Below are 27,759 nucleotides of genomic sequence, written 5' to 3' on the forward strand. Positions count from 1 at the left end.
TCCTCCCTTCCTTTTAAATTTATTTATTAAAAGTTTAAAAATTGTGGTAAAAAAGATGTAACAAAATGTACCATCTTTACCATTTTTAAGTGTGCACTTCGATAGCATTAAGCGTGTTCACTCACGTTACTGTGAAACAGATCTCCAGAACTTCTCCATCTTGCAGAATTGAAACTGTACCCGTTAGACAACAAGTCCCCATTTCCCCCTCCTTCAGCTCCTGGCAACCACTGCTCCACCATCTGCCTCTGAATCTGACTTCTCCAGATACCCCATGTAAATGGACTCATGCACCACTTGTCCAGTTGTGATTGGCTTATGTCACCGAGCACAATGCCCTCAAGACAAACTGGCTTTCTTATCTACGAATCTGTTTCTCTACCCGAGCAGAGTGATTGTTGTCCATCCCTACGAATGTTAACACCCTGCCTGGGCAGCTGGGCCACCTGTCTTCATCACGTTCTCCCCATGATTCTGACCCCTACCTTTTGAGAAACAGTGGATTCCAGCCAGGGCAAGACGCCGAGCAACCTCAGCCCTGTCATTTCCCTTCACTGGATGTTGGTGGGGAGGGTGTCCCCAAATCCTTCAACTCCAGGATTTAAATCCAGGTGGGCCCTTGGTGACCAGGCTCCGAGGATGGGCCTTTTGAGAGGCCAAGGGGTACAGAGGAGGGGGAATATGGGTAAGGAGCTTTAATTCCTGCACCTGTGAAATGGGGCTAAAATGCCGATTTTGTAAGGCTGTTGTGGGAGTGACAGGGGTAGCACCCATGTGAGGGTCTAGGTACCCAGAAGTTCCACTTTTCCACAAGGCAGGCTCCTCTGGGGGTGCTGGTTGTCCCTGGTGGGCAGTTTGTGGGTTTCACTGATCCCGGTTCTTGTGATTGTTTACTGTTCTGTGTGTATACTACAATAAAAGCTTATAAAAACGTAGTGAGTTTTTCCTCCTTCCACAGTCAGACTGGGGGCGCCTCAGGGTCTCAGGTAGTCTTCCCCACATCTGAGCACAGGGCAGGGGCAGGAAAGGGGTCTCCCCAGGTTTGAGGATGAGGTTCCACCCAGCACTGCCATCTCTCACTTTTCTGCGACGTTTCTCTGCCCCCTGGTGGTGGGAGGGGACCTGTGAAGAGATACACCCCCAAGTGGGACCCCCCCCTACCCGCAGCGTGCCTAGCGCGTGGCTTCTCCCCACCCTCTCGCCCACTTCAGCCAAGCCGGGAAGGATCTGACCAGGATCCAGAAGCCTCGGGCCTGGGCTGGGAGGGGAAGCGCAGGCAGCAGAGGGCGGGGCTGCAGGTGGGGTTGGTTGGGAGGGGCTGCAGGTGAGGGCTGGAAAAGCTGCTATTTAAGGGGGGGGGCCGTTGACCATAAGTTTATAATTAGGCTGCCTCGTCTCGTGGGAATTGGTGCTCCTGCTAGCTGAGGGGCCAGAGAGGCCCATCTCCGGCAGCATGAGCATAGGAGGCCTCTGGCCATGGGTGCTGGCTCTGCTCTCTTTGCCCGGTAAGTGGGTTGCCTCGCCCTACTGCCCCCGTCGTTTTGGTTCTAGCCTGCGGAGTCCTGGGGGCAGCCAGAGGGTGTGGCTGGAGCCCGCAAGGGATGGGAATTGATCTGCTTGGGTCAGACAATGGGCTTCCAGGGATGTTCCTAGAAGCCAGCTCCTGGGGGGCCGGGGAGGACCTCCGGAGGACGCTGGGAGCAGAGGGCCTGCCTGGCAGGAGAGGGCAGGAGTGACGCTCCAGGCGTTCGTGCTCTGCTGGCCATGCCAGGCTTGCCCAGGCTGAGCCCATTTCCAGACCCCTGGGCTGACGAGGGGGGCAGGGGGCAGGGTCTGAGGCTAGCCCGCACCCAGCTGTCAGCGTTGGAGACTGAGGTCTGTCCCCATCTTCCTCCCTCTTGCTGCCTCCCCTGCCTCATACACACCCAGACACTTGGAGCCTGGGGCTGCCTTTTGAAGTCCAGTCTCAGTCCCGCTAAGGGAGCTCCTTCCTCAAAGTTGTCCAGGCTTCAGCAGCAGGTGGGGCTGACAGGGGGGGCCAGGCAGGCTCCCAGGACTCCCTCCTGGAGACCTATCTTTGTGAAGGGCCTGGGTCTTGCCGTCTGACACCCCACTCCCACCCCACCTCATGTCCTGTCATCCTGCGTCACCATTGGGGGCACTCTGGCCATCGTGCATATGTACCTGTGTGTCTGGGCCAGGTTTCATCCTAGGAGTGCCCTCGGCCTCTCGCTGCCCAGGAGTCTGTGGGACCAGATTCTCAGCAGACCTCACCCCTGAGGGGACCCAGGCGTCTTGGGATAAGGACATCCCTGCGATTAACCAAGGTGAGGGCACTGTGTCTTCTCTTGGGGTTTGGGGTGTGAAGTTGTCCATGTGGCGCGTGAAAACTGTGCTGAATGCCCAGAGAGCAGAGGAAGCTGGGAGGAAGCGTGCCGGCTTTCTTAGTGGGTCTTGGAGAGTAATGGTTCCACGGGCAAATTCTTTCTTTTTTTTTTAATTTTATTTATTTTTTATACAGCAGGTTCTTATTAGTTATCTATTTTATACACACTGGTGTATATATGTCAATCCCAGTCTCCCAATTCATCCCCCCACCACCATCACGGGCAACTTCTTAAGTCTATTTTTCTGCATCTTCTCTACTGGGTTGTTACTTTTATTAAGAAGGGGGAAAACAAGAGGTTTATAAAAAAATGGAGAGCCCCGTACTTTTATCAGGCCAGGTCTGGTGTTGAATAGAGTCATTAGTGGCTGTTTGGAAACAGGTCAGCCAACTGGTTCAGGATGACCTGCAGGTGTGAGGCGCTGGTGGGGGGAGGTCCAAAGACCGGGAAGCGTGAGTCTCTGGCCTCCCTGCCTGGGGATTTCAGCTGAAGAATGAGAACATACAGATAACCTGGGACAAAGCTAGTAGAAATAAAGACTGGAGTTCAGAACGGGGCTGGGGGTAAGGGGTAGGGGATGGGAATCTGCCGCATGTGGTCTGCACCTCCCCTTCGTCTGTGAAAAGCTTGAGCAGGGCCGTTCACCACCTTTAGGTCACTGTGGCTGGTTCTGGCCATCTCCAGACCAATCTGAGGCCTCCTGGGCATTGCTTTCCAGCTGCTGTGGAGGATTCTCTCCGCTAGGGCTGCTGGTGGCCCAATGACCTGTGAGCCTAGTGTAGTACCGGCCATAAAGCCCTTGACCGGGAGGCTCACGCCCTCCCCAGCTGCTGGGAATGTTGACTGCTAAGGCCTCGCAGCTGGAGACCCTCGGCCAGGGATACCTGGGAAGCTATGCCCTGCCCTGCCCCGGGCGGCCCAGCCACAGCGACTCATACAGGACGTGGGTCTGGCCCCATGCCTCCAGGTGGGATAAGTCTGTAGTGCCACTTGGGGTCCAGAGCTCCTATGGGGTCCGGCTGGGGCTCTTCCCCAGCGCTCTTCACCTCTCCCTGCTTCCACCATCAATCACCTGCAGATGGCTCCCTGGCTCAGGCTCTGCTTCTAGGGAACCCAACCTCCAGGATGCCAGGCACTCTTCTAAGGTTCCTGCTGGGGCTGATATCCTAGTAAAGAGGCTGTGGAGAGGGCTGCCAGCTGTGGCAGAAAACGAGGCTGGAGGGAGGGGGAGGGGGGAAGGGGAGGGCAGGAGCCAGTACCCACCCTCCTATGGTGGTGCAGGCTGGCGTTTCTGTCGCTTGCCACTCTAAGGGTCCTGAGTGTCACACCGATGGGTAGGGGTGAGGTGGGCTGGGCGAGCATGTTCTGAGGAGTGTGGCTTGGGCTGGAGCAGAGGATGAAGACAACTGGAAGAATGGCATCTTCCTGAGAGCAGAGGGCCTCAGACGCAGGAGCTGGGACTGGATTTTTTTTTTTTTTTTTTTTGGCCACGCCATGGGCTCACATGCGGGATCTTAGTTCCCTGACCAGGGAGCAAACCCGTGCCCCCTGCAGTGGAAGCGTGAAGTCCTGACCACTGGACCGCCAGGGAAGTCCCTAGACCTGGCTTGTGTGGATCTCAGGAGAAGTGCACCTTCTGAGCAGGGGAAGGGTGAGATCGGGCTGAGAAGCATTGCACACGTTTGTAGACTGGGACTCGGGCTGTGTGACCTGCCTGAGGTCACTTGCCTGTATGACAGCCTCAGAGCCCGAAGGAGGATGGACCCTGGGGTTGCCTGGCCTGGCAGCCAGGGTCTCTCCTGGGCCTGTCCTCAAGTCTGTGCTGTGGAGGGCATGGACCCACACACGCCCCTCCCTTCCTTCCCAGGGCTCATCCCAGAGGAAACCCCAGAGAGCAGCTTCCTCCTCGAGGGGGACATCCTCCGGCCGGTGCGTGTGAGCATGCGTACACACACGTGGGTGTAAATAACCTCACAGGTAGTGTCAGAGACCTTTGAGTCCACCCCTTGGCATCATGGGGGGGTGACGTGTGAGGGATCCACCTTTGCTGCTCGTAGCTCTTCTTGCCGAAGTCAGAGCGAATGTTCTGCTAGGAATAAGCCAGCCTGAGGGAGGGTGACCTCTGGAGTGGTGGCAGCAGTCAGCCTGAGAGGGCTTCCTGAAGGAGGGGGTTTGGACTTTCAAGACCCAGCTTGCTACCCTACCCGGGGGAGGTGCTCAGGGAGTATCGGGACAAAGGAAGAGGTAAGCACAGGTTGGCAGAGTGGCCGGTGGGGCTATAGGGAGGTGTTTGTGGGGAACATCGGTGGTGGGAGCAATGGTCTCGGGACGACGGAACAAGAAGTAACACAGGAACCATCCTGCCCAGGGGTGGGGGCAGGCTCAGAAAGGGAGAAGCCTGGATGGGAATAGGGGCGACTTGCATTGCCATCTTTTAGGAGACACTTGCCTAAATTGGGGCGAGGGTGGGCAGAAGACTCCTGAATAGGACAGTGGCCTGGTGTGAGCTAGACTGTGCCCCTGGTCTGAGGCTGTCCACTGATGGCACAGCGTAAGGCTGGGCCGAAGACTGAAGGCCAGCCTGGGGCAGGGCAGGAACCCCCGGGGCCAGGCGAGGCCCCTGTTCCCAGTCACCCAGTGAGTGCCGGGGGTAAAAGCAGAATCCAGTAAAACCTTTGGTACCAGTGGGGTAGGACATGCTGGGGTGTTCTGAAGCCCAGGCTTCAGAGTTGGCAGAAGAATAAAGAAAGTTGCTAAGGCCATGGGTGTTGCCTTAGAATCAGCCCGAGGAGGACTGTGTCCCCATCTTCCCACCTGCGCGTTCAGAGGAGCTCTGTGGGCTGCTGTGCTCCAGGAAGGAGTGGGGGGGGCGCTGCTGGTGGAGCTGAGCCCCTCTGAACTAGGCCCCCTGGGGTGCTGGGATTCCTAGCCAGCCTCTTCATTTTGTCTTGTTTCTCTTCTTGATAGAATAAGTTGTAAGTTCTATGTTATGTAGAAGAAAGGGTTGTGCTGTGCGTCATAACTCACGGAGCTGGCCCGCTGACTTCCCAGCTTCTATCCCATTTCTAATGACCAGCTATGCTCATGTACCCAGGGGGGTCTGCGGCTCACATCTTTAGGGCTCCCATGGCTGGAGGTGTGGCACCCTTGGGGGCGGGAAGCTTGGCTGACCGGGGTCCCTGAGCCGCCCTCTCTCCTCAGAGCCCTTTCCAGCTGTTCTCAGCGACCAAAAACAAGTGGCCCAAGAACGCTGGCGTAGTGGAGGTCCCCTTCCTGCTCTCCAGCAAGTATGGTGAGTGAGCCAGCCCCTCATTCCCAATGCAGCCCAGGCTCCTCTCTGGGTTTTTGTTCCCTCTTCCCCTGCATCTCTGCGCCCCTTCTACCGCTACCACCCAAGTAGCCCTTCTACCAGAAGCCCTTCTATCCCTGCTGGCCCCTGAGCTGGGAGGCTAAAATCCTGGAGGAGCTGATGGGAAAGGTACATCTAGGGACTGTCTGATCCATTTCAAGACCAAATGGTCCAGAGGACAGTTATCTGCCCCAGGTCACACAGCCAGGGTCTGTCTGGAGCCCTGCTTTCTTCTTCCCACACCATTGCACTGCCCTTTCTAGACATTCCGTTTTGGGGGAGTGATCTGAAGCTTGGTTCCCTCCCCAAGTGCAGACTTCCAAGGCGCTGCAAGGGCTCTAGGGGCTGGGCTGGGGCATCAGCCAGGGCGTCTCCTCTTCAGATAAGCCCAGCCGTCAAGTCATCCTGGAGGCGTTTGCTGAGTTTGAGCGCTTCACGTGCATCAGGTTTGTTGCCTACGAGGGCCAGAGGGACTTCATTTCCATCGTCCCCATGTCTGGGTAAGTGCTTCCGGGTATGTGTGCAAGTGTGTGTACTCGTGCATGTGCGGGGTGAGAGCCACAGCTGTCTTCAGTTCAGCCTGGAATTAACAAAGCTGTGGTCAAAGACCTGTGTCTGGGCCTCTGTCCCGGGTCCAGAGTACCCCTGCCCATCTGAGTGGTTTGCCCAGTGCGAGCTGGACCTACAGATACTCAGGGCAGGAGGTGGAGGAGACGTGGGCAAGGAGGTGCTCGACTCTCCTTTAAAGAGCCCTCAACTCCATCTCTGGGGAGATTTTGTGGCCTGGGGACTGAGTGCAGGTTTCATGAGACAGACCTGACCTCAGATCTGGGTTCCGCAGTGCAGGAACCAGGTGACTCTGGAATGTCCCTTAACTTCTGAGCCCCTTCTGCCTTCTCTCTGCAATGGGGGTGATGGCAATACTGCATTCCTAGCTTGCTAGGGGCCTAACAGAATGTGGGTGAGCTTTGACTTGGGGCTCCCCACGTGGGGACATTCACGTAATGAGCTGCTTCCGTCATCCACATTAGTATCGGCTCCTCTCAGTGCAGGCTGCAAAGGGGGTTCCAGTACACCCCCTTGGCAGAGGGCCAGGCAGTCAGGGGACTTGGGGCCAGCAGGCTCGGGACTAGAGCCCAGGATGGGGACTAGCTGTTGGTGCTCACTTACCCCAGGTCTTGGGAGGAGGGGTGAGGGTCCTGGGTCTGCGGATTCTCTGGGCTGGTGCCCACCCAGCGCTCTCATGGCCCTGCAGGTGCTTCTCGAGCATAGGGCGCAGTGGAGGGATGCAGGTGGTGTCCCTGGGGCCCAGCTGTCTCCGGAGGGGCCCGGGCATCGTCCTGCACGAGCTCATGCACGTGCTGGGCTTCTGGCACGAGCATTCGCGAGCTGACCGGGACCGCTACATCCGTGTGAACTGGAACGAGATCCTCCCAGGTGAGCCGGGTTGTGAAAGGCCAGGCTAGGCCAGGGGACTAGGGGGTGCGGGGGTGGGAGAGGTAGTCCTGCTGGGAGAAGGTGGCAGGAGGCATGGTCCAGGCCTGAGGAGTTGCCCGGCTATTTGGGAGTGGTCGTCCATCTTCCCCACTCCCTGCCTGTCTCCCATGGGGAAGGTGGGGTTCCTGCTTGCCTCCGAGACCTGGAGAATAGTCCAGATGCTGCAGCTCTGGGCCCTGAGCCTTCACTGCCACCCACAGTTACCCTGAGCTAGGGCAGAAATTTGCTGTGCGCCTCGTTTCTCTTCACGGACACCGGCAGTTACCTGAGGATGGAGTTGATGGTCTTAGGAATCTCGCTTGCTCATACTCAGCTAGTAGCCCCTCATGCTCTGGACACTGCTGTGTGGAGTCAGGGCAGGGACTGTGTTCCAGCCGGGGCGCTGAGCCGAGACGGAAGTCCTGGAGGTAGTGGGCCAAGTGTCAGACACAAGAGGCGCAGGGCAGTCCTGTGCGGCTTGGTGTGTGTGAGACGGGTGCTGATGGGCACCTGGGACAGAAAGTACAGGGAGGCCAGGCTCTAAAAGGTGGCAGTGGGAAAGCTGAGGCTGGTCTGGGGAGTGGGCCACTGCACTGAATGCCAGGGAGCAGCAGCTGGGTGCAGGGTATGGTGCCGGGGATCTGACTCCAGCAATGCGGGGACCCTGACCTTTGGCAGAGGGGGACAGCCTGCTGCAGGAGGTGAGGGGAGTCCAGACAATCGCTTTGTGAGGGAGGGAAGCAGAGGAGATAAGTGATGACTTGGGTTTGGGGGTATGGAAACAGAAGAAGATTTGGAAGGCTTCTTGTAAGCGGAGGCTTCTGGTGTGAGTGCCTTTGCTGCTGCTGTGGGGTTAGCCAGGTGAAATGGTCAGAGGTGGAGCCCAAGATGCATGCATGGATGCCCCTCCACTCCAAGAAGGGGATGGGAAGATGGGTAGCACCTCTCAGTGGGACGGAGATTGGAGCTTGAGATCAGAGATTAGTCTAGGTAAGTGGGGAGGAGACAGTGACAACATAGCCTGAAAATAGACTATAATCCTTTTAAGTGCTCATGGAGGGACTTCCTTGGTGGTCCAGTGGTTAGGACCCTGTGCTTCCACTCCAGGGGCACGGGTTCAATCCCTGGTCATGGTGCCACCAAAAAAAAAAAAAAAAAAGCTTAAGTGCTCATGGAATTCTTGTAAAAACTTATGATAGCCATAAAAACTTCAAATCTGAAAAAGTAGAGTTAATACAAACAGTTTGATCATGATGTAAAAAGTAGAAACTAATAATAAAATGAAAAACTTTATCCAACTGGAAATTAAAATTTAAAAAACAACAAACCTTTCTTTTAGCTATGAAGTAAAAGAAATTGCAGGAATTCTTAAAACATAAAAACACATTAGAACCAATGGTTCACAGCTAAAGCAATGCACAGGGAAAACGTGTAGACAAATACTTACATCAATAAACAGAGAGAACAAATTAGGCATTTCAGGGCTTCCCTGGTGGTGCAGTGGTTGAGAGTCCGCCTGATGATCCAGGGGATACGGGTTCGTGCCCCGGTCCGGGAAGATCCCACATGCCACGGAGCGGCTAGGCCCGTGAGCCATGGCCGCTGAGCCTGCGTGTCCGGAGCCTGTGCTCCGCAACAGGAGAGGCCACAACAGTGAGAGGCCCGCGTACTGCAAAAAAAAAAAAAAAATTAGGCATTTCAATCCAAGTTAAGAAAAAAATGAAAGCAGGAGGAAATTACTGAAGGTAAAAGCAGAAATTAATGAGTTAGAAAACAAACAGCACTAATAAACTGAAAAGCTGTTTTGCTTTTGTTTCTTAACAATAAAACAAGTTAAACACCAGCTACCCTAATGGAAAAAATTGCCTAAGAATGGACAAAAATACATTTTACTTAGTTAATATGTACAGAACAAACTGCTAAAATATGCAAACTAATAACAGTAATTAACTGGAGGTGGGGAGGCGGGGACTCAGGAGGGGGGTGGAGTGGGAGATTGAACCAAGCAGTCTACTGGGCAGGTATTTTCAGGCAGGTGATGGGATATAAAGGGGTTGGAATTCCATTTTAGTGGTAAGGAGGCTGCTGGTGACCATGGGTGGGTGTGGAGGTGGCTGGCTGGGTCTGGGGGGTTTGGAGGGTGCAGCTCTTCTTTCAGAGGCTCACTGTGAAGGGCAGGACTTGACGGAGGGAACCTAGCCCCTCCCAGGCCTGGAGGAGCCAAGTGCCAGGGAGAAGCAGGTGCTCTGGCCGATGGCAAAGGGCTGGACTCCACACCCGGGGGTGGGGGTAGGGGATAGGGGGCGGGTGCTGTTGGCCCGAGGCAGGGAGCGCAGGTGGCTTTGCTTCTGGGAACGGGCTATCCCCACCGCACACGATGGGCTCAAGGGCCCGGCCTCTAAGGCTGGGGTGGGGAGTAGGCACTTTATCTCGCCGGTAGGGGGCGTCCAAGACACTCTTAGCAGCGTGTGTCTTCGTGGAAGCTGCAGGTCGTATAAAGATAGTCTCATACAGGGTGAGCTTGAGAGGAGGAGAAAGGTGGAGAGAAGTCTTAGGGGGCGATGGCGGGCCACCACCAGGTCCCTGTGCTTGCACATCAGCTGGTGCAGGTCTGGAACCCTCCCAGGGCACGGAGGAGACAGGGATCAGGGATCAGTGGCGGGGGTGGGGAGATGCACATCTGGCTGTAGTTTTGGACCCCTAGGCTCAGGTAGGTTGTACATTTCCAGAAAGCCCCTATCGCCTACCCTTCCTCCCCTGGCCCTCTTCCCACATCGCCAAGTATTTTTTCAGGCTTTGAAATGAACTTCATCAAATCTCGGAGCAGCAACATGTTGGTGCCCTATGACTACTCGTCAGTGATGCACTATGGGAGGTGAGGACCCCCTTTCCTTGCTTCCTTCCCTCTGCGCTGCCATGCCAGCTCCTGCCGTGGTCTGGACTCAGGCCCTTGCCTGCTTGGGTTTCAGGCTCGCCTTCAGCCGGCGCGGGATGCCCACCATCACGCCGCTCTGGGCCCCCAGTGTCCAAATTGGCCAGCGATGGAACCTGAGCGCCTCTGACATTGCACGTGTCCTCAAGTTTTATGACTGCAGCCCGCTTGGCCGTGATCCCCGTGCAAAAGGTGAGTGACAGGGGACAGAGTGATTTGGGGAGCCAAAGGAGGCTCCTGTGTTGAGGTGGTGTGAGCGAGGGTCAGGTGCTAGGAGGTGAGGCTGTAGAGGTGAGCACGGGGAGATCACCAGGGCCTCACTGCAGGAGATGCAGAAAACGCACGTGAAAAAATTAACCCTCACTGGTGATTATAAAACTGTTAGATATAGGAATAGAGGTCACTTTTTTAAGTTTAACGTACCTACCAAAAACCCAGAGCAAAACTCATTTTTAATGTCAAAACATTAAAATTGGGACCAAGACAAGTTTTTCCACTATTGTCCCATCTATTCAACAATGTAGTGAAAGTCTTAGCCATTGTGGTACGACAAAATTAAAAGTCTGAGGTTTGGGAAGGAAGCAAAAATTGCCACTATTCATAGATGACTACATTGAAAGTAGCAATCTATAAACAAATTACTAGAACTAATAAGAATTTTAAAAAGTAAATATAATCAATATATAGAAATCAGTTTTATTTCTGTATATCAATAGTTAGGAAACATAATTCTTAAAGATACCATTATAACAGTGAAGATAAAGTTCTAAGGAGTAAATCTGACAGAAGCTATATAAAACTTTATGGAAAAAAACCTTATTACAATCGTTAAAGAATACTTAAGTAAATACAGCGATGTATCATATTAAAAGGAAGACAATATAAAAATGTAATTCTCTACTGATCTACAGACTCAATAAATTCCTGCTGAAAATCCCAATAAGTTTGGAGATCTTGACAAGTGAGTCTAAAATCTGTATTAGAAATGCAAAAGGCCAATAATAGCCCAGACACTCCTGAAGAGAAAAAAGTGGAGGGACTGCCCTAGCAGACATGAAGTTACGTAGATTATAAAATGTCTTTATATATATATATATATATATATATATATATATATATATATATAGCATATAAATGTATAAATGCATATATTCATATATGTACACAGAATGTATATAAAATACCTTTATATAAACGTGTAGCATTGGTACAAGGGTAGATAATTGCCCACTGAAACAGAATGGAGAATTCAGAAATGAATCGTCCTCAGAAGTGGACACTTGATAAAAGGGCATTGATCACTAGGGAAAGAATAGGGTAGCCATTAAATAGCTCTAAAGACAACTAGTTATCCATTTTATTTTTTTATTATTTTTTAAAAATTTATTTTATTTATTTATTTTTGGCTGCGTTGGGTCTTTGTTGCTGTGCATGGGCTTTCTCTAGTTGTGGCGAGCAGGGGCTACTCTTTGTTGCCATGCGCTGGCTTCTCATTGCAGTGGCTTCTCTTGTTGCAGAGCACGGGCTCTCGGTGCGTGGGCTTCAGTAGTTGTGGCTCGCGGGCTCTAGAGCACAGGCTCAGTAGTTGTGGTGCATGGGCTTAGTTGCTCCACCGCATGTGGGATCTTCCCGGACCAGGGCTCGAACCCGTGTCCCCTGCATAGGCAGGCAGATTCTTAACCACTGCGCCACCATGGAAGTCCCTAGTTATTCATTTAAAAAAATGAATTTCTAATTCATCATGCACAGAAATTCTAGTTGTATACAAGACTTCCATGTAAACCAAAAAAAACTCTAAAACTTTTTAGAAGAAAATATAGTAAAATGTCTTCATGACCTTGGAATAGGTAAGGACTTTTTTTAAATAAGACAGGCAACATGAGACAAAGCTGGAAAAATTTAAAAATCCAACTACATTGATCATAATAAATACTATTTATTAAAAGACATAAAAGTGAAAATACAAGTTACAGATCAGAAGAGAATTTTTGTAACTAATTGTACTCAAGGTATATTAAAAAAAACTTTTAGAACTTAGTAAGAAAAAACCCCACAAAGTAGAAAAGGCGAGAGACTTAACAAGCAATTCACAGAAGAAACCAAATTGGGAAACACAGGATATTCAACATCATTAATAATTGGGGAAATGCAAATAAAGACCACAGTACCCTTTTATACCCCTTAAATTGGTAGAAATTTAAATGTCAGATACGACCAAATACTAAGAAGAATATGAAGCAGTGATAACATTCGTACTCTGCTATAGGAGTGTAAATTGCTGCAACCACTTTGGGAAACAATCTGATTTCTTATGAAGCTGAAGTGTATACGCCCCATGACCCTACTCCTAGGTCTTGTTGCATGTGTGTGCCCCCAACTCCAGCCATAGACAATCACTAATCTACATTCTGTTTCTATAGTTTTGCCTACTCTGGACATTTCATATAAATGGAATCATACAGTATGTGATCTTTTGTGACTGGCTTCTTCACTTAGCATCATGTTTTCAAGGTTCGTCCATGTTACCGTGTGTATCAGTACAGTTGACCCTTGATCAACGTGAGTTAGGGGTGCTGACCCTCCGCGCAGTTAGATCTGCCTATAACTTTACAGTCAGTCCTCTGCATCCTTGGATACACCAACCATGTATCGTGTAGTGCTGTGAATATTTTACGGAAAAAAAAAATTCACGTATAAGTGGACCCATGCAGTTCACAGCTGTGCTGTTCAAGGGTCAACTATACTTCATTCATTTTTGTTGTTGAATGATATACCACATTTTGTTTATCCATTTATCAAAGGATCTTTGGGTTATTTCTACTTTTAGGCTATTATGAATAATGGTACTGTGAACATTCATGTATAAGATTTTATGTGGACATATATATATATTTTTTAGATGTTGGGGTAGGAGTTTATTAATTTATTTATTTTTGCTGCGTTGGGTCTTGGTTTCTGTGCGAGGGCTTTCTCTAGTTGGGGCAAGCAGGGGCCCCTCTTCGTCGCGGTGCGCGGGCCTCTCACAGTCGTGGCCTCTCTTGTTGCGGAGCACAAGCTCCAGACGCACAGGCTCAGTAGTTGTGGCTCACGGGCCTAGTTGCTCCACGGCATGTGGGATCCTCCCAGGCCAGGGCTCGAACCCGTGTCCCCTGTATTGGCAGGCAGATTCTCAACCACTGTGCAACAGGGAAGCCCCGGGCATATATTTTCTTTTCCTTTGGATATATACTTAGGAGTGGAATTTCTGGGTCCTTTGGTGACTCCATATTTAACTGCTAAATTGTTTTCCAAATTGGCTGCACTATTTTTCATTTCTACCGGCAATGTATGAAGGTTCCACTTTCTGCAAGCCCATGTCAACACTTATTCTTCTGATTATAACCACCGCAAGTGGGTGTGAAGTGGTATCTCATTGTAGTTTTTTTTTTAATATTTATTTATTTATTTGGCTGTGCTAGGTGTTCGTTGCAGCACGGGGGATCTTCGCTGCTGTGTGTGGGCTCTTTTTATTTGCGGTGTGTGGGCTCTTAGTTGTGGCATGCGGGATCTAGTTCCCTGACCAGGGATCGAATCTGGGCCCCTTGCATTGGGAGCACAGTCTTAACCACTGGACCACCAAGGAAGTCCCTCGTAGCTTTGATTTGCATTTCCCTAATGACTTTGAACATCTCTTTATGTGCTTATCGGTCATCTGTATATTTTTGGAAAAATGTCTGTTTAAGTCTTTTGCCCGTTTTTCAGTTGGGTTGTCTTTTACTGGTGAGTTGTAGGAATTCTTTATATATTCCAGATACATGTTCCTTATCAGATATATCATTTGGAAATATTTCCTCACATGTTATAGTTTAACTTTCTAGATGGTGTCCTTTGAATATAGACATTTAAAATTTTGATGTGAAGTCCAACTTATCTATTCTTTTATCACTGTATTTTTGGTGTCATATCTAAGAAGGACTTGCCTAACTCGAGGTCATGTAGATTTAATCCTATGTATTTTGCATGTGACTATCTAGTTCCAGCACCATTTCGTAGACTATTCTTTCCTATATATAATCTCAAATATTACATACCTTTTGAAAAATAAAAGGAGACGTGGCAAGAGCTTTGTGGGTAACTATTTGAGGCTTGACTAACATGAGGAACAGAATTGAGAGGTGGCTAGAAGGGGTCATGGGTCAATGGAAAGTTTATCAAGATGGTGGACACACAGCAAGTTTGGATACTGAAATAATGACCCAGTGGAGAAGGGGGAATGGATTTGGGGGGGGCAGAAAAATATCTAGAACATTCAGGGAGGAGTTGCTCTTGTTGGGAGCTGGGGAACTTCCTTGGACCTAATGGAAGGAAGAAGATGGGAACAGATCCGAGTTCACATGCAGATCCTGACGTGCAGGTGAGGGGCTCCGTCCCAGGCTTTGGCGGCATAAAGAGTGAGGTGAGGTCTCCAGCCGAGAGGCTGGGGAGAAGAGGATGGATGTGAAGGAAAAGGTGTGAAGCTGCTGACTGGAGAGCAGGAGAGGAAACCCGTGAGAGACACATGGCCGGGCCACGGGTGGTGCTGGGCTGCTGGCGGAGGCGTGGTGTAGGTTAGTCACCTGGTCCTCTAGGACTGGGGTGTTGTGGGCAGTTCTGACAGAGGGGGAGGTGCCTGGGGATGTCTCCAAGGGAGGGGCTGCACCGAGGGCTGTGGAACCCATGCCAGGTGAGGAGAGGGGTTTGGAAGTAAGGAGGCTGTGGGGCAAGAAGAAGGGGTTTGGGGGCTCAGCGGGGCTGAAGGATCGTGATAGTGAAGCGAGTGGGCTGGAAGTAAAGGAGGCGGCCGTCAGAGGGTGGGCAGCCGAGACCCGTGACTTTAGCAGGTGTGGTCTTGGCAGGTCCAGGCAGGGACTGGGCTGTGAAGTCACTGGTTGAAGCATGTCAGTTCAGATTGGTCAGTGTCCTTGCATGGAAGGTATGGCTCATCGGGAAGCCTTTGGTGGGTGGGCAGGAGTGACAGGGATGAGGGCGGTGCTGAAGGGGGGCTGGGGCCGACTGGCCGGATAACTTGGGCCTGAAATGAAGAGTCTTACAAAGCAGCCGGTGGCAGCCAGCTGTGGTCCGGGAGGGGCAGTGAAGGGCCAGCAACACCCACCCCACTGAGCACACGGCCCTGGTCATGCTCACGTGTGTCCTGCTGACGCCCTGGGTTTGGGCATAGCTGCAAGTGTAGGAAAAGTTCTGGAATAGGCCTCGGATATGGGTGAGAGGTGAGGTGTTGCCCTGTACGGAGCAGCCCCGGGTGGTCTGGGTGACAGGGGCTGCAATGCTAGATCTGGGGTTTGACCATCAGAGCAGCCGGGGGTGTGGGTGGGAGGTCATGGAAGATCCCAGTGGCCTGACCTTCTGCTGGTGACCTCCAGGACCAAGCGGGGAGGGAATGGGGTGGCTCTGTGGTCCTTGTCTCTAAGGGGGAGTTGGGAGTTAGGGTCTCGAAGGCATTGGGCAGTAGCATAGCAGGAGCGTGGCGGGTCGTCGCATCCCGTGAGCTGAGTTCTAGGTCACTGTGAATGAGGCTGAAGGGGGCTCTGGCTCTCGCAGCTGCCATACACTGTCCCTCTGTGATTCTGGGACGTAACCTATCTTTCCTCCTCTAGGGCTCCAGACCCACAGCGATGGTAGGAGCCCCACTCCCGCGTCTAGACCGTACCTGCAGCAGCTCCTAAAGGCACTGTTGGCAGAATCCAGGAGCCCTGGCCCCGAGGGCTTCGGGGCTGAAGAGAGCCCACGTGTGTGGAAGCCCCCCGCCCTGAGGAGTTCTGGTGTGGAGGCCTCTGCAAGGCCCCCCCAGCCCCCAGCTTCTTCCCTAAGGTCAAGGCCTGGAGCAGTGGTTCCTGGCATTGCCCTGGAGCAGTCCTGGCAGGCCCAAGTGCCCGCTGTACCCCCAGACCCATCTCTAGAAGCAGAAGACCAGCCAGCAGTCGTCTAGGCTATTTTGGAGAACCCTGCTCTGCCAGGAGCCCATGCCCCCAGAAAACGCTTCATAAGGACACCCAGAGGTCAAGCCTGTGGCTTCTGCCCCCAAGCGGGAAGGGCATTCTATGCTCAGGGTGGCCAGGTTGTACAACCCTTGGCCCCTCTAGGCAGCACCCCTGTCTTCCAGCCCCTCTGGCTACCGTGTCTAAGGCCCAGGCCTTTCCCTCTGCCCCTTGCTTGCCTGTCATGTTCCCCCAAGAGCTCCTGGGGACAGAGGGACCCTCTAGCTCTCTTGGGGGAAGACAGGCCTGCCGGGGGATTTCTGACTCTGCCTGCTGCCATCTCCTGCCCCAGCCCTGGGGGAGTCTGGGAATGGGAGATGACCTCTTCAGGGCTCTAGGGACAGGGATCTGGAGGGGTGGTCCTCCCTGAAGGCCTCTGGGAGCCCTCCTGTAGTTGAGGCCCAGCCCCCCAGCATGGGCTAAGGGTACCTCTACCTCTCCCTCTCCCTCTCCCTCGGGTCGGCCTTGGGGGAGGGGCACCCAGTGGCTGGGACCCTGGGAGCAGCCTCGCTCCCTGATGTCTGAGTGCTGGGGATGTGGCTCTGCAGCCACAGCCTCCAGCCCTGCTCTCCAGGAGGCTTTCAGAGCCCAACTTCCGCCCCTGCCGCCCAGGGAGACGAAGAGGTGGCGGCCCTCCGGGACTGCACGTGGGAAACGGCCAGAACCCGAGGACCCTGAAGTCAGGGCTCAAAGCTGCTGTCACCCCGCGTTGCTGTCTCCAGGAACCTGGTCTCTGTCCGACACCTGCCCGCCCCTCCCGGGGACTTGGCCCGAGGAGGCCCCGGAAGGTGGGAAGGGGCTGTAGGGTCCCCCTGCTGGTCTGTCTTCAGCAAATCCCACTCATCAGCTCTGGCCTCCCCCGTGAGGGCTGTTCTCGGGCAAAGAAAGTCTCCAGGGATGCCAGTGACAAGCTGGGGGCCCCCCAGTGGTGCTGTTCTTGGGGCCCGCCTGGGGTAGAAGGGAAGCAGGAGCCCGTGCCCGTCCCAGTGGGACCAGGTCCCTCAGGTATCTTGGGAAAAGGTAGAAATAAAGTTGGGAACTTGCTCCAGGAGTCTGGTGCTGACTGTTCTGACTACCTCATACCCGATTGCCCTGGGACCCTCAGGTGGTGAGACCCATATTCCAGGGGAGGGAAGAGACTCAGGGAAGCAAATGGTTGTGCCCAAGGGAACAGGGCTGTGCAGCCGTGAAGGGCTGCGGTGTGCCCTCTGCCAACCTCTTCACTGTGTCAGGGGGCCTGGAGCCCCTGTCCTCAGTCTATCTTGGGTTTCAGTCTTGAGTCAAGGATTTTCTGAGACTGAACATGGGCCTGATCTCATGTGTTAGTGTCAGGGAAGGATCATGGTTGGGGGTGCTCTCCCAAGTCTTGCGCCCAAATGTGGGACGTGGGGTATCAGAGTTTAGAGTAGGGGAGCAGAGGCTCTGGCCACAGCAGGGTGACAGCTCCCCTGGGAGATTCCCAAGCAAAGACTTTGGGCCAACCCTAGGATAGAGACAGTACACATACCCATTTATCAGAAATAAGTGTGGCTGTATCACGACCTGTGGGTCTCTGAATAGCCAAGCCAGGCCTCTGATACCCAGCTGGGGTTTCTCGGTGGCCACGCTGGGTCAGAGAAGGCGATGTGCTTTGTGTGCTATGAGGCCCTCCCAGTTCAGAGGCTGCCTCCATTAAGATGTGGCTTTTGATCTCGGACTCTGGGTTCTCCAGAGAGGGAGGTGGGGCTGGCTGATCCTATTGGCTCATGGGGAAGACTGCTTACTCTTTCTTTGCGGGTGATCAGGGACAAAGCTGTCCTTGTCCTCTCCTTGCCTATCACTACAGAGCCCAGGCCCCAGGCCAGCTCTGGGCCCAGGCCAGCTCTGGGCCCAGGCCTGTTCCATGAGCCCCATCCTTCCTGTGATGGTCCAGCCCTGGTCCAGCCCCTGGAGCCCCAGCACGGAGGGTGTGATATGTATGGGGCCCTGGGGTGTCAACCAGAGCCCGGTGGATAGCCGCCACCTCCCAGAGTCTACAGCCTATTCTCCAATCCCCAACCACACAGCAATGTGGGCTCGCCCATCAATTTATTCACTCATCCAACACACATCTATTGTTTTTGTTTTGTGTTTTTTTGCGGTACGCGGGCCTCTCACTGTTGTGGCCTCTCCCGTTGAGGAGCACAGGCTCCGGATGCGCAGGCTCAGGGGCCATGGCTCACGGGCCCCGCCGCTCCGCGGCACACGGGATCCTCCCAGACCGGGGCACGAACCCGCGTCCCCTGCATCGGCAGGCAGACTCTCAACCACTGCGCCATCGGGGAAGCCCCAACACACATCTATTGAATTTAGGTGCCAGGCAGGCTCTGTTATAGGCACTGGGAATAACTTGGGAAACAAGGCATGTTTTCTATTCCCAGTTTATTCAGTGACAGGGAGAGGGATGGACAGTAAACAGGCAAATAAAGCATCTGGGATTCATAAGTGATGGCAGAGGGCGAACATTTCTGTAGGCTGTTGGCATTTCACCTGAGACCTGAATGGCAGCAGGCTGCTACCCTGGGAACATCCAGGGAAAGAGCAGCCAGTGCAGAGGCCCTGATGCAGGAAGAAGCAAGGTGTGTCGGGCCAGTGCGAATGGGATGTGTGTGCGTGGACGGGGGGAGACAGGCAAGACCTGGTCAGCCAGAAAGCGGTGGTTTTATTTCACGAGCAACAGGGAGCAGCTGCTGGAAGGTTCTAAGGAAGGGTGTGACAAGATCTGATTTAAAATTTAAAAAGTCATGCTGGATACTCCCTGGAAAACGAATTGGAATCAGGAAGAACAGCTGGTAGCCACTGCAGTTGTGCAAGTGAAGGTCATGGAAAGGGGCAGAAGTGGGTGCTTTGGGAGTATGTTTTGGAGGTTGAGGCAAGCGCACTTGCGGTTGGATGTAGGGGCTGAGGGCATCTCAGCAGTGAGAACTGAGAGGAGAGACCTGGTTCAGGGGAAATGGGTGTGTGAAGTCTGAGGCTACTAGACGTCAAATGGGTGGGTCAGGGAGTGTGTGGGGCGGTGTCCTGGACCTTGTACGATGTTTGGTAGCATCTTTGGCCTCTACCCGCTAGATGCCAGTAGCAACCCCCTTCCTCCTGTGGTTAAAGTTAAAAATGTCTGCAGACGTTGCCAAATGTCCCTAGGAAGGGGCAAAAATCACTCTGTGAGAATCACTGATTTAGGATTTGGGAGAAGGAAAGGAAACTGAGAAGTGGCCTGTGAGGAGGGAGCAGAGTGTCCCCCAGGAAGGGTCCATCGTATAAAATGCTGCTGAGAAACAGTAAGAACAGGACTCAGAATGAGCCTGGCACTTGGCGTGCAGTCACAAATGACCCACCAGGAGGAGATTCAGTGGAGGGTGGGGTGCAGACGTCCTACAAGGGTGAAGGGGAGAATGTGAGGGATTAGAGACAATGACCAGGCAAACGAGAAGGTGGCGGCTGCAGGGGGGCATGGAGGGCTTCTTAAGGAGGGGGCTGGCCCTTAGAGTGGGGGAGTGATAGCTGGTGAGGGGGTAATTGAAGGAGCAGAGTCCTGGGGGACATGAGAGGGGTTGGGGTCCAGGGCATATGCCAAGGACTTGCCCTAAGAGTGGAGATGCAACTCGGATACAGGTGTGCTTGGGGGATGGGTGCCTGCCAGATGGCTTCCATTTTCTCTTAAGTACAAAGCAAAGTTACAGCGTACGGGTAGGGGGTGGGCAGGAGGGGGATGCTGATTGTGAAGCATGGGTAAGTGAGCCCACTAGGGAAGTCTAGAGATTTGCGGTCGTGAATTTAAAGCGAGGCTCGATGCAGTGCGTGTTTTGCTCTGGAAAAAGCAGGTGCTTGGTCAAAGGCAGGGTGGATGATTTAGGTTTGACCAGGGTTGGGGTTTTGTCAGGAGAGGTGTGATGGAAGGAGGGAGAATGATTGACTTACATCACACAGGGCACGACTCAAGGGTCTGGGGAGGCGGGGAGGCTGGGTCATACAGGGTGGTCTGGGGTAAGGGTCCCAGGGATTTGAAAGGCTGGAGCTTCTGGTGAAAGCTGGGGGGGGGGTGAAGCCTGGTTGGGGATCATCCCCATGGGCCCTCAGGGCAGGGAGGGCAGCACCTTGAGCTGCTGGAACCCTGGTCAAGGAGGCAGTGGGGCCAGTCTCACCTTTCAGACCTGGAGAAGTGGTTCTAGGGCTTTCAACTAAGGTGGCACATCTCTTGCTGTGCTCTCACAGCCAGGGATGGGACAACTGTCTCCCCTTTCTTTGGAAAAGATGCTACTAGGTCACCTTTCCCCCATGGCCCCTCTTTCCAAGGACATCCCTTGGGGGCGCCTTCATTTGGGTACCACCTGTCTAAGAAAAACTCAAGTGTATGCCATCCGCTGACGACTGCTACCATTACTCTTCACCTTTCAACAATCTTGGCCAGGTACTGGGGACAGAGAAGTGATGCCTGCTCTGATGGAGGGGGTGGTGCAACAAACCATCGGACTCCATCTCGCTCTGAGCGTGAAATTGGCACCGAGGGAGGGCAGGGTAACTCCCTCTGCCTGAGAGGTAGTGACAGGTGAGCAGACCTTGAAGACAGAGTAGGGGTCCACCAAGCACAAAAGGAAGGGTAAGGAGGGCGTTTCTGGCAGAGCAAACAGCCCCTGGAAAGGACTAGAGATATGGGAGCTCAGGGCACGTCCGGGGACCAGCACGTAGCCTGGTGTGGCCCGGAAGGTGGGCCAGTGCCTGTCACTGCCTCCCCCTCCCCCTAAACGTGGCTGAGAGTTATCTAGGCAGCTCCTGCCGCTGACTGGTTGTAGATCTGGGACTGACTCTGCCAGCCCTGGTGGAGCAGGATGATGAGGGAAGGTCAGATCTAGTTTGGGAAGCGCTGAAGGAAGCCCTGCTGGGGCCCGAGGCTCTGATTCATGCAGGGCTCGGTGGAGCAGGCAGCTGGGGACTGTGGGTGTGTGGGGAGATGAAGACCACAGAGAGGAACGGGAATCGAGTTATGTAACAGTGCCCACTGCCCCGAGAGCCAGCCGCTGGTCTTGGGGGTGGGTGGGGCTGGGAGGCAGCAGCGGGTGGCACAGAGCCTGGGTGGTGGTTGAGCCTCAAGCGTTCCTGTAGACTCTCTCTGGCTGTCCTCAACCTAGGCTGGTACCCAGCAGGGCCCGGTGCTGCCCCTTCAGGGAAGGCCCAGGTGAGAATCAGCATTGATTTGTAGGGCGGAAAGGATGGGGTGGGGTGGGTATAAGCAGCCCTGGCCTCAGTTCCTGCAGAGGCCTGGAGGCCCGGCCTTTCAAGGAAAACAAGCCAACAGACAAAAGGCTGCTGCTGACTGCAGTGTCTGGGGAGATACCCACCGGCCCCGCAGCCCGAGAATGGTGGGAGAGGGTGAAAAATGGTCCTTCTCAAAGCCCATTTGGGCCACCAGGGTGCTGAGATTCCCTGCCGTGGGACAGGGAACCATGGGGACAGGCAGGAACTTGCTTAAGCGGCTGCTTCCCCAGATCGAAAGGCCACCCCTCTGTCCTTCCTCAGGGAAGGGGTTTCTGAGGCCTCTCCATCCCTGGCGACCGTGGGGTGGAAGCCCAGCAAGTCGAAGGATGCATTCATGAAACCTGTCTCTGGAGGGGGCAAGGGAGGCTGGCCGCCTCTCCAAACCTAGCCTAGGTAGTACCTACCCTACCAGGCTGTAGACACTCTCATCTAACAGGGGAGCTGGGTAGGCTGGCAAGAGGCAGGGAGAGCCCAGGATCAAGGAGGATGTCCTTCAGTTCTGCCATGTGGCTGGGGGGTGGTGGGTACCACCTGTCTGAGCCTGGGTAGGGGTGACACATTGTGGGCACCTTGAGGTCACGCTCTCTGCTCCCATGAAGATGGAGCAGGCACGCTGGATCAAGGTCATGTCCTTTGGGGGAGACTTACTTTCAGAAGTGGATTGATGCTTTATACAGAGGATGCCATGCACAGCTGTGGGCTAGCAATATAAGGCCTGGGTCTAGGCTGGGGTTACAGCATTAGGGGCTCCGGAAACGGTGAAAAAAGCGCCCTTGAGGCTGCCCAGGCTGGCGCTGGTGGCAGTGGCCACAGGGAGCGTGGGTAGGGGGAGGGTGTGTGACGACCGCCGGTCCTGCGCAGCTCTTTGAGGCCAGAGTGAGGTTAGGGTGCGGTGTGTGTCTAGTCGGGAATTTCTTCTCACCCCAACTGCTTTTTCCAGGGCTACTCCAAGAGGGGTGCGTAGCCTGCGGGGTGGGGGCGGAGTCAGCAGGACGAGCAGGGAGGGGGGGTCCCTACAAATGCAAAGGGAAGCTCTTCCCTTCGAAGCTGCCCCTGAGACCAATATTTTCTCTGAATTGTGTCAAAAAGACCCCGCCCTTGACTAGGTCTCCCTGCTCTGCACCAGGGGACATCCTCTTCCTACTGGTCACGAGGTCGGAGTTTGCAAGCCCCCCACCCCCACCCCCCCCACCCCCCCGCTTCTCGCCCCCGCCTGAGTCTCAGTTGTTGAGACTTGGGTCCAAGCCAGGTTTTTTTCTTACCTCTTTGCCCTTAATGGAGGAAACTGAGGCAGCTGCAGGAGAAACGGGAAAGCCGAAGTCGTCAAGCCCGGGCTCTGAGCACTCGCTTGCCCCCCGCGCCGGGCTTGGGAGCCTTCTCAGTGGCCCCGGGACGCGGCCGGCGGCGGGTCTCTGGGGGCCGCGGACGAGCTCGGCAGGCGGGTGGCGGCAGGGGGCGCTCGCCACCTGGCCACGCGCGCCTCCTCGGGCTCCGCAGGCCCGACGGAGTCCAGTCTGTGCGGAAAAGCATTTGGGGAAGGGGTTCCCAGCAGTCTCTCGGCTCACCTCACGCCCTCCGCTGGGCTTCTTTCCTCGCGGGCTCCGGTCAGCGGGTGTGGTTTATTATGCTCCGGCGCCCCGAAACACCCACCCACCCTCTCCTTGGAGCTCTTGGGTGGTGGGAGGGGAGGTCTGCTCGCGCCCACTGTCCTAGACCCGGGGGCTCGGTCCCAGCCCGCAGTCCTCAGGAGAGACGTCCCGCCTCGGCGCCCGCGGACCCGCCAGCGCCGCGTCCCAGCTCCCCGCGTGCACCGACCCTTCCACTTCTGCCAGCATCCTTCCCTTGGTCCCGAAGACCCCAGACGCCGGGCCCCTCTGACCTGCCGCAGAGCGGAGGCCGGGAGGAAAACGGAGTAGGGGTGCCAAGGCGGAGGCCGGGAGCGCCGGGAGGCTGCGGTCCGCCCACCCCTCAGCGAGGCGCACCTCCCACCCACCCTGGGTCTCACCGCCCGCCCCGCCTCCCTTCCCTCCTCCTGCTCCCGCCTCCAGTCTCCTCCCTACTCCAGCCGCGCTCTCTCTCCTCCCCACTCCCCTGCCGCGGCGGGCTGCCTGCAGACGCGGCTCCGGGCTAGAGCCGGCGGAGCGGAGCGGGCCTCGCCCTCCTTGCCTCCTCCGAGAACCGGCGGCGCGCCCCCTGCCCGGCCGGCCGGGGCCCCGCGCCCCAGGGTGAGTCCAGCAGCCTCCCAGCGGCGGCGCCCAACTTTCCCTCCGTTCCGGGCGGGGCGGGGACGGCAGCGGGACATCTTGGTAAACTTCTCCGGGGCAGACGGCAGGGAGCCCGGGCGCCGGTGCAAGAGGATGTAGGAGGGCGGTGGCCGGCCCCGGGCGTCCCCCGCCCTCTTGGCCCCTTTCGGCCTGGCCATGGGGCTCCAGCACCTTCAGCTCAGCCGGGGGGTCGACACCCTCGTCTAGCCGACCTGGGTGGGAAGGCGCTGTCGCCGGCTGTGCACGCGCTGGGCGAGCAGCGCCCCTTCTGGCCGCGTCCGGCCCCGCCATGGACCACCAGGAGCCCTACTCCGTGCAGGCCACTGCGGCCATCGCGGCGGTCATCACCTTCCTCATCCTCTTCACCATCTTCGGCAACGCGCTGGTCATCTTGGCTGTGCTGACAAGCCGCTCGCTGCGAGCCCCGCAGAACCTGTTCCTAGTGTCGCTGGCCGCCGCCGACATCCTGGTGGCCACGCTCATCATCCCTTTCTCGCTGGCCAACGAGCTGCTGGGCTACTGGTACTTCTGGCGCACCTGGTGCGAGGTGTACCTGGCGCTCGACGTGCTCTTCTGCACCTCCTCCATCGTACACCTGTGTGCCATCAGCCTGGACCGCTACTGGGCCGTGAGCCGCGCGCTGGAGTACAACTCCAAGCGCACCCCGCGCCGCATCAAATGCATCATCCTCACCGTGTGGCTCATCGCGGCTGTCATCTCGCTGCCGCCCCTCATCTACAAGGGCGATCCGGCTCCCCAGCCCCGAGGGCGCCCTCAGTGCAAGCTCAACCAAGAGGCCTGGTACATCCTGGCCTCCAGCATTGGATCTTTCTTTGCACCCTGCCTTATCATGATCCTTGTCTACCTGCGGATCTATCTGATCGCCAAGCGCAGCCACTGCAGAGGTCCCAGGGCCAAGGGGGGCCCTGGGGAGGGTGGGTCTAAGCAGCGCCACCCTGTCCCTGGGGAAGTTTCAGCCTCAGCCAGATTGCCAACTCTGGCCTCTCAACTGGCTACTGCTGGAGAGGCCAATGGATGCTCCCAGCCCACTGGGGAGAAGGACGAGGGGGAGACCCCTGAAGACCCTGGGACCCCCGCCTTGCCATCCAGCTGGCCTGCCCGCCCCAGCTCAGGCCAGGGTCAGAAGGAAGGTGTTTGTGGGACATCTCCAGAAGAGGAGGGGGCTGAAGAGGAGGAGGGGGTGTGTGAGCCGAAGGCCTCGGCAGCGTCTCCCGCCTCAGCTTGCAGCCCATCCCTGCAGCAACCACAGGGTTCCCGGCTGCTGGCGACCCTACGTGGCCAGGTGCTCCTGGGCCGGGGCAAGGGCACTGCTGGGGGCCAGTGGTGGCGGCGGCGGACGCAGCTGACCCGGGAGAAGCGGTTCACGTTCGTGCTGGCCGTGGTCATCGGCGTCTTCGTGCTCTGCTGGTTCCCCTTCTTCTTCAGCTACAGCCTGGGTGCCATCTGCCCTCAACACTGCAAGGTGCCCCACGGCCTCTTCCAGTTCTTCTTCTGGATTGGCTACTGCAACAGCTCGCTGAACCCTGTCATCTACACCATCTTCAACCAGGACTTTCGTCGTGCCTTCCGAAGGATCCTTTGCCGCAAGTGGACCCAGACGGCCTGGTGAGCCCGCCTGCCCGCTGCCCATGTGGGGTTGGTGCCAGGTGGTGCCAGGGCCACCCTGCTTCTTGCCCCATTGTATGTGGCCACCTCCCTAGGGCTTTCTGGTCCCTTCCCTGGTCCTGCAGGCCTCATCCCGGGAACCCCCTCAGAGGGGCAGGGTCTATTTGAAGCCTCCCCTTGCTGGCTTGGCCGTGGGGGGCCATCTTCTCCACCCCCTGCCTGTGCACAGGCAGATGGATGAGGCTTGGACCTTCCTGAATGTAGCCGTGGCCAGGCTCCCTCGCAGAACCCCAGACCCCTGCAAACCTTGAGGACCCTGTGTCTTCTGGTTGATCACCTGCTTGTGGCGTTTTGTATCTTTCTCATCTTCCCCTTGAAAAGAGCAGGAAGCCAGCCTTCCGCTTCTTCCAGGAGGGCCTGCGGCTGAGGAAGAGGCAGAAACGATGATGGGCATCCGTGCTGTGTGCCCGTGGTCCCCATTAGACCCTGGGTGGGGGCTTATGGGCTGGCACCATCTTTGGGCCCTTCTTCTCCTTCCCCCTGCTTTTGGAGTTGTAACTCCAGAACTGTGGATCATTTTCCTCACCCGGCGCCCCTCTGCGAGGCTGGTGGGTGCGTGGATGCCTCCTGGGGGGTGGTCTGGGGGTCTGGCCTCTGCCTCCACGGGAGAGCCCTGATCACTAGCTTTCACCACCTGCAAAACCCAGGGCAACAATAGCTTGCCGCCTACTTGCTGCAGGGAGATGAAAGGCTTCGCAGAAAGTTTTGAGCTCCGTGGGGGAACGCACTAGAGAACCAGAAAATGTGATTATTCGGTGATATAAAAATCCCCCTTTTCTGGGTTTACCACCGCCTGTCTTTCTATAGACTTTTGCTCTGTGCCTGGGGTGTAAATTCCTACCCCAAACTGGAAGTGGGGAGTCGCAGACAGAACCACGACTTCAGTTAAAGGATTTATTTGAGAATGTGTTCTTATGCCTGCAAAGGTTGGAGTTATTACGCTGCATGACAACTTCTCGACATTTCACCTGCAACACCAAGAGGGTTTTCATTGGCTTGGACCCCCCCAATGGGGGAGAAGTCTTTTGTTATCAAGCAGGCACATCGTTTCCCCAGGATCGCTAAAAATACCCACCGCATGGGAATGGTCTGAGATGAGAGCATGTGGTGGGGTGCTGGGGCTAGAGCAGGTGAGAAGGGGCCCCATGGACTCCCAGGGGAGCCTCCCACTGGAGTTCCTGGGCAGGGCTCCAAGCCCCAAATAGATCCCTTTGATGCATAACTGATTCCACCCCGGGTGGGTACCGTCTGTCCATCTCAGACCCAGCCACGTTGCTCCACCCCTTGATGGGCCTCCATGGGCCTCTCCCTCCTGGTCCCCTCGCCCACCCCAGAACTGGCACCTGGAACAGTTGAGGGAATGTGGAGGATGTTTTGCAGTCTTCCCCATGCGAGTACCTGGCTTCACCATTCAGCCGGTGAGCATCCTGCCTTGGGGGCAGGGCTGAGCAGCACAGACACTGCTGGCACGCTGATGGGCCTGGCTAGACTTGGAGGGACGCTGAGGGAGTTTCCTGGGGTGGAGAGAATGGAGGGGACCAAAGAGAGTCCCTCCTGGGGCGGGAGGCTGTCCAGTTCATTCCCTGGTCTCAGTGTGAGGCCAGTGCATTGCCTCCGGGCAGGGCTGGGGAGGCTGGGCCCGGGGGAGGGGCTGGCTTATGACATCTGCTGACTGGTCTTATGTGTGCCCCATGCGACCCCTGCTATCGTTGCCTGTGACTCCCTTGTTGTGATATGCAGGTTTTTTTTTTAAGTCTGAGCTATTTTATCAATAAAGGGATATTTTGTAATAAGCAAGCTGTGTCCTCATTGTCCAAGGGCTGCCAGGAGTAGCTATTCCTCACCTACTTGAGCAGTAGACTCTGGGCATGGGCGCCCTCCCAGGGCCAGTTGCCCTTTCCTCCTCTGGGTGCAGCTGGCTGGTACCCACACACCTGCCTGCCTGCTTTGTCCACTCAGCATCCCTTATCCATCATTACAAGTCAGTGGGGGCGAGGGTCGCCAGGGGAGCCTGAGACTGGCTGCCCAGGAAGGGAAGGAAGGGAGGGCATCCCAGAGGAGATGGCCTTTGGGCAGGGTCTTGGGGGAAGATCAGGAGTGTACCAAGAGGGAAGACGGGAAGGTATCCTGGGCAGGAGAAAGCACAGGCAAAACATGTTGTGATGGTGAATTTGTGGCAGTTCAAGAGTCAGCCTGAAGCCAGCCCTGATGGGCGGGCAGGCACAACAGCTGGGGGCCAGCAGAGGTGGTCAGACACCACCCACATGGGATGGGGGGGACATGGGGAAGGGGAAGGGGGGAGGAGGAGGAGAGGGGGGGGGGAGGGGCGGGGCGGGGGGGGGGGGGCGGGGGGGGGGCGGGGGGGGGGGCGGGGGCGGGG

The 27,759-nt window shown here is 55.5% G+C and overlaps 2 protein-coding genes across 2 annotated transcripts; both read left to right on the forward strand.

Annotated features, from left to right (window-relative positions):
• Positions 1–1,453: 1,453 nt before the first annotated feature.
• Positions 1,454–16,109, forward strand: ASTL (astacin like metalloendopeptidase). Its single transcript, XM_029232507.1, has 9 exons — positions 1,454–1,505; positions 2,202–2,327; positions 4,255–4,316; positions 5,589–5,679; positions 6,119–6,236; positions 6,992–7,173; positions 10,006–10,087; positions 10,182–10,336; positions 15,778–16,109. The coding sequence occupies exons 1-9, from the start codon at positions 1,454–1,456 to the stop codon at positions 16,107–16,109; spliced, it is 1,200 nt and encodes a 399-aa protein (XP_029088340.1).
• Positions 16,110–23,982: 7,873 nt separating this feature from the next.
• Positions 23,983–26,125, forward strand: ADRA2B (adrenoceptor alpha 2B). Its single transcript, XM_029232295.1, has one exon. It carries the CDS (start codon positions 23,983–23,985, stop codon positions 25,321–25,323), a length of 1,341 nt encoding a protein of 446 aa, XP_029088128.1. The 3' UTR covers positions 25,324–26,125.
• Positions 26,126–27,759: the final 1,634 nt, after the last annotated feature.

The sequence above is a fragment of the Monodon monoceros genome, unplaced genomic scaffold, assembly GCF_005190385.1.
Source record: "Monodon monoceros isolate NGI ecotype Baffin Bay Population unplaced genomic scaffold, NGI_Narwhal_1 Super_Scaffold_19, whole genome shotgun sequence".
Classification (NCBI taxonomy): domain Eukaryota; kingdom Metazoa; phylum Chordata; class Mammalia; order Artiodactyla; family Monodontidae; genus Monodon; species Monodon monoceros.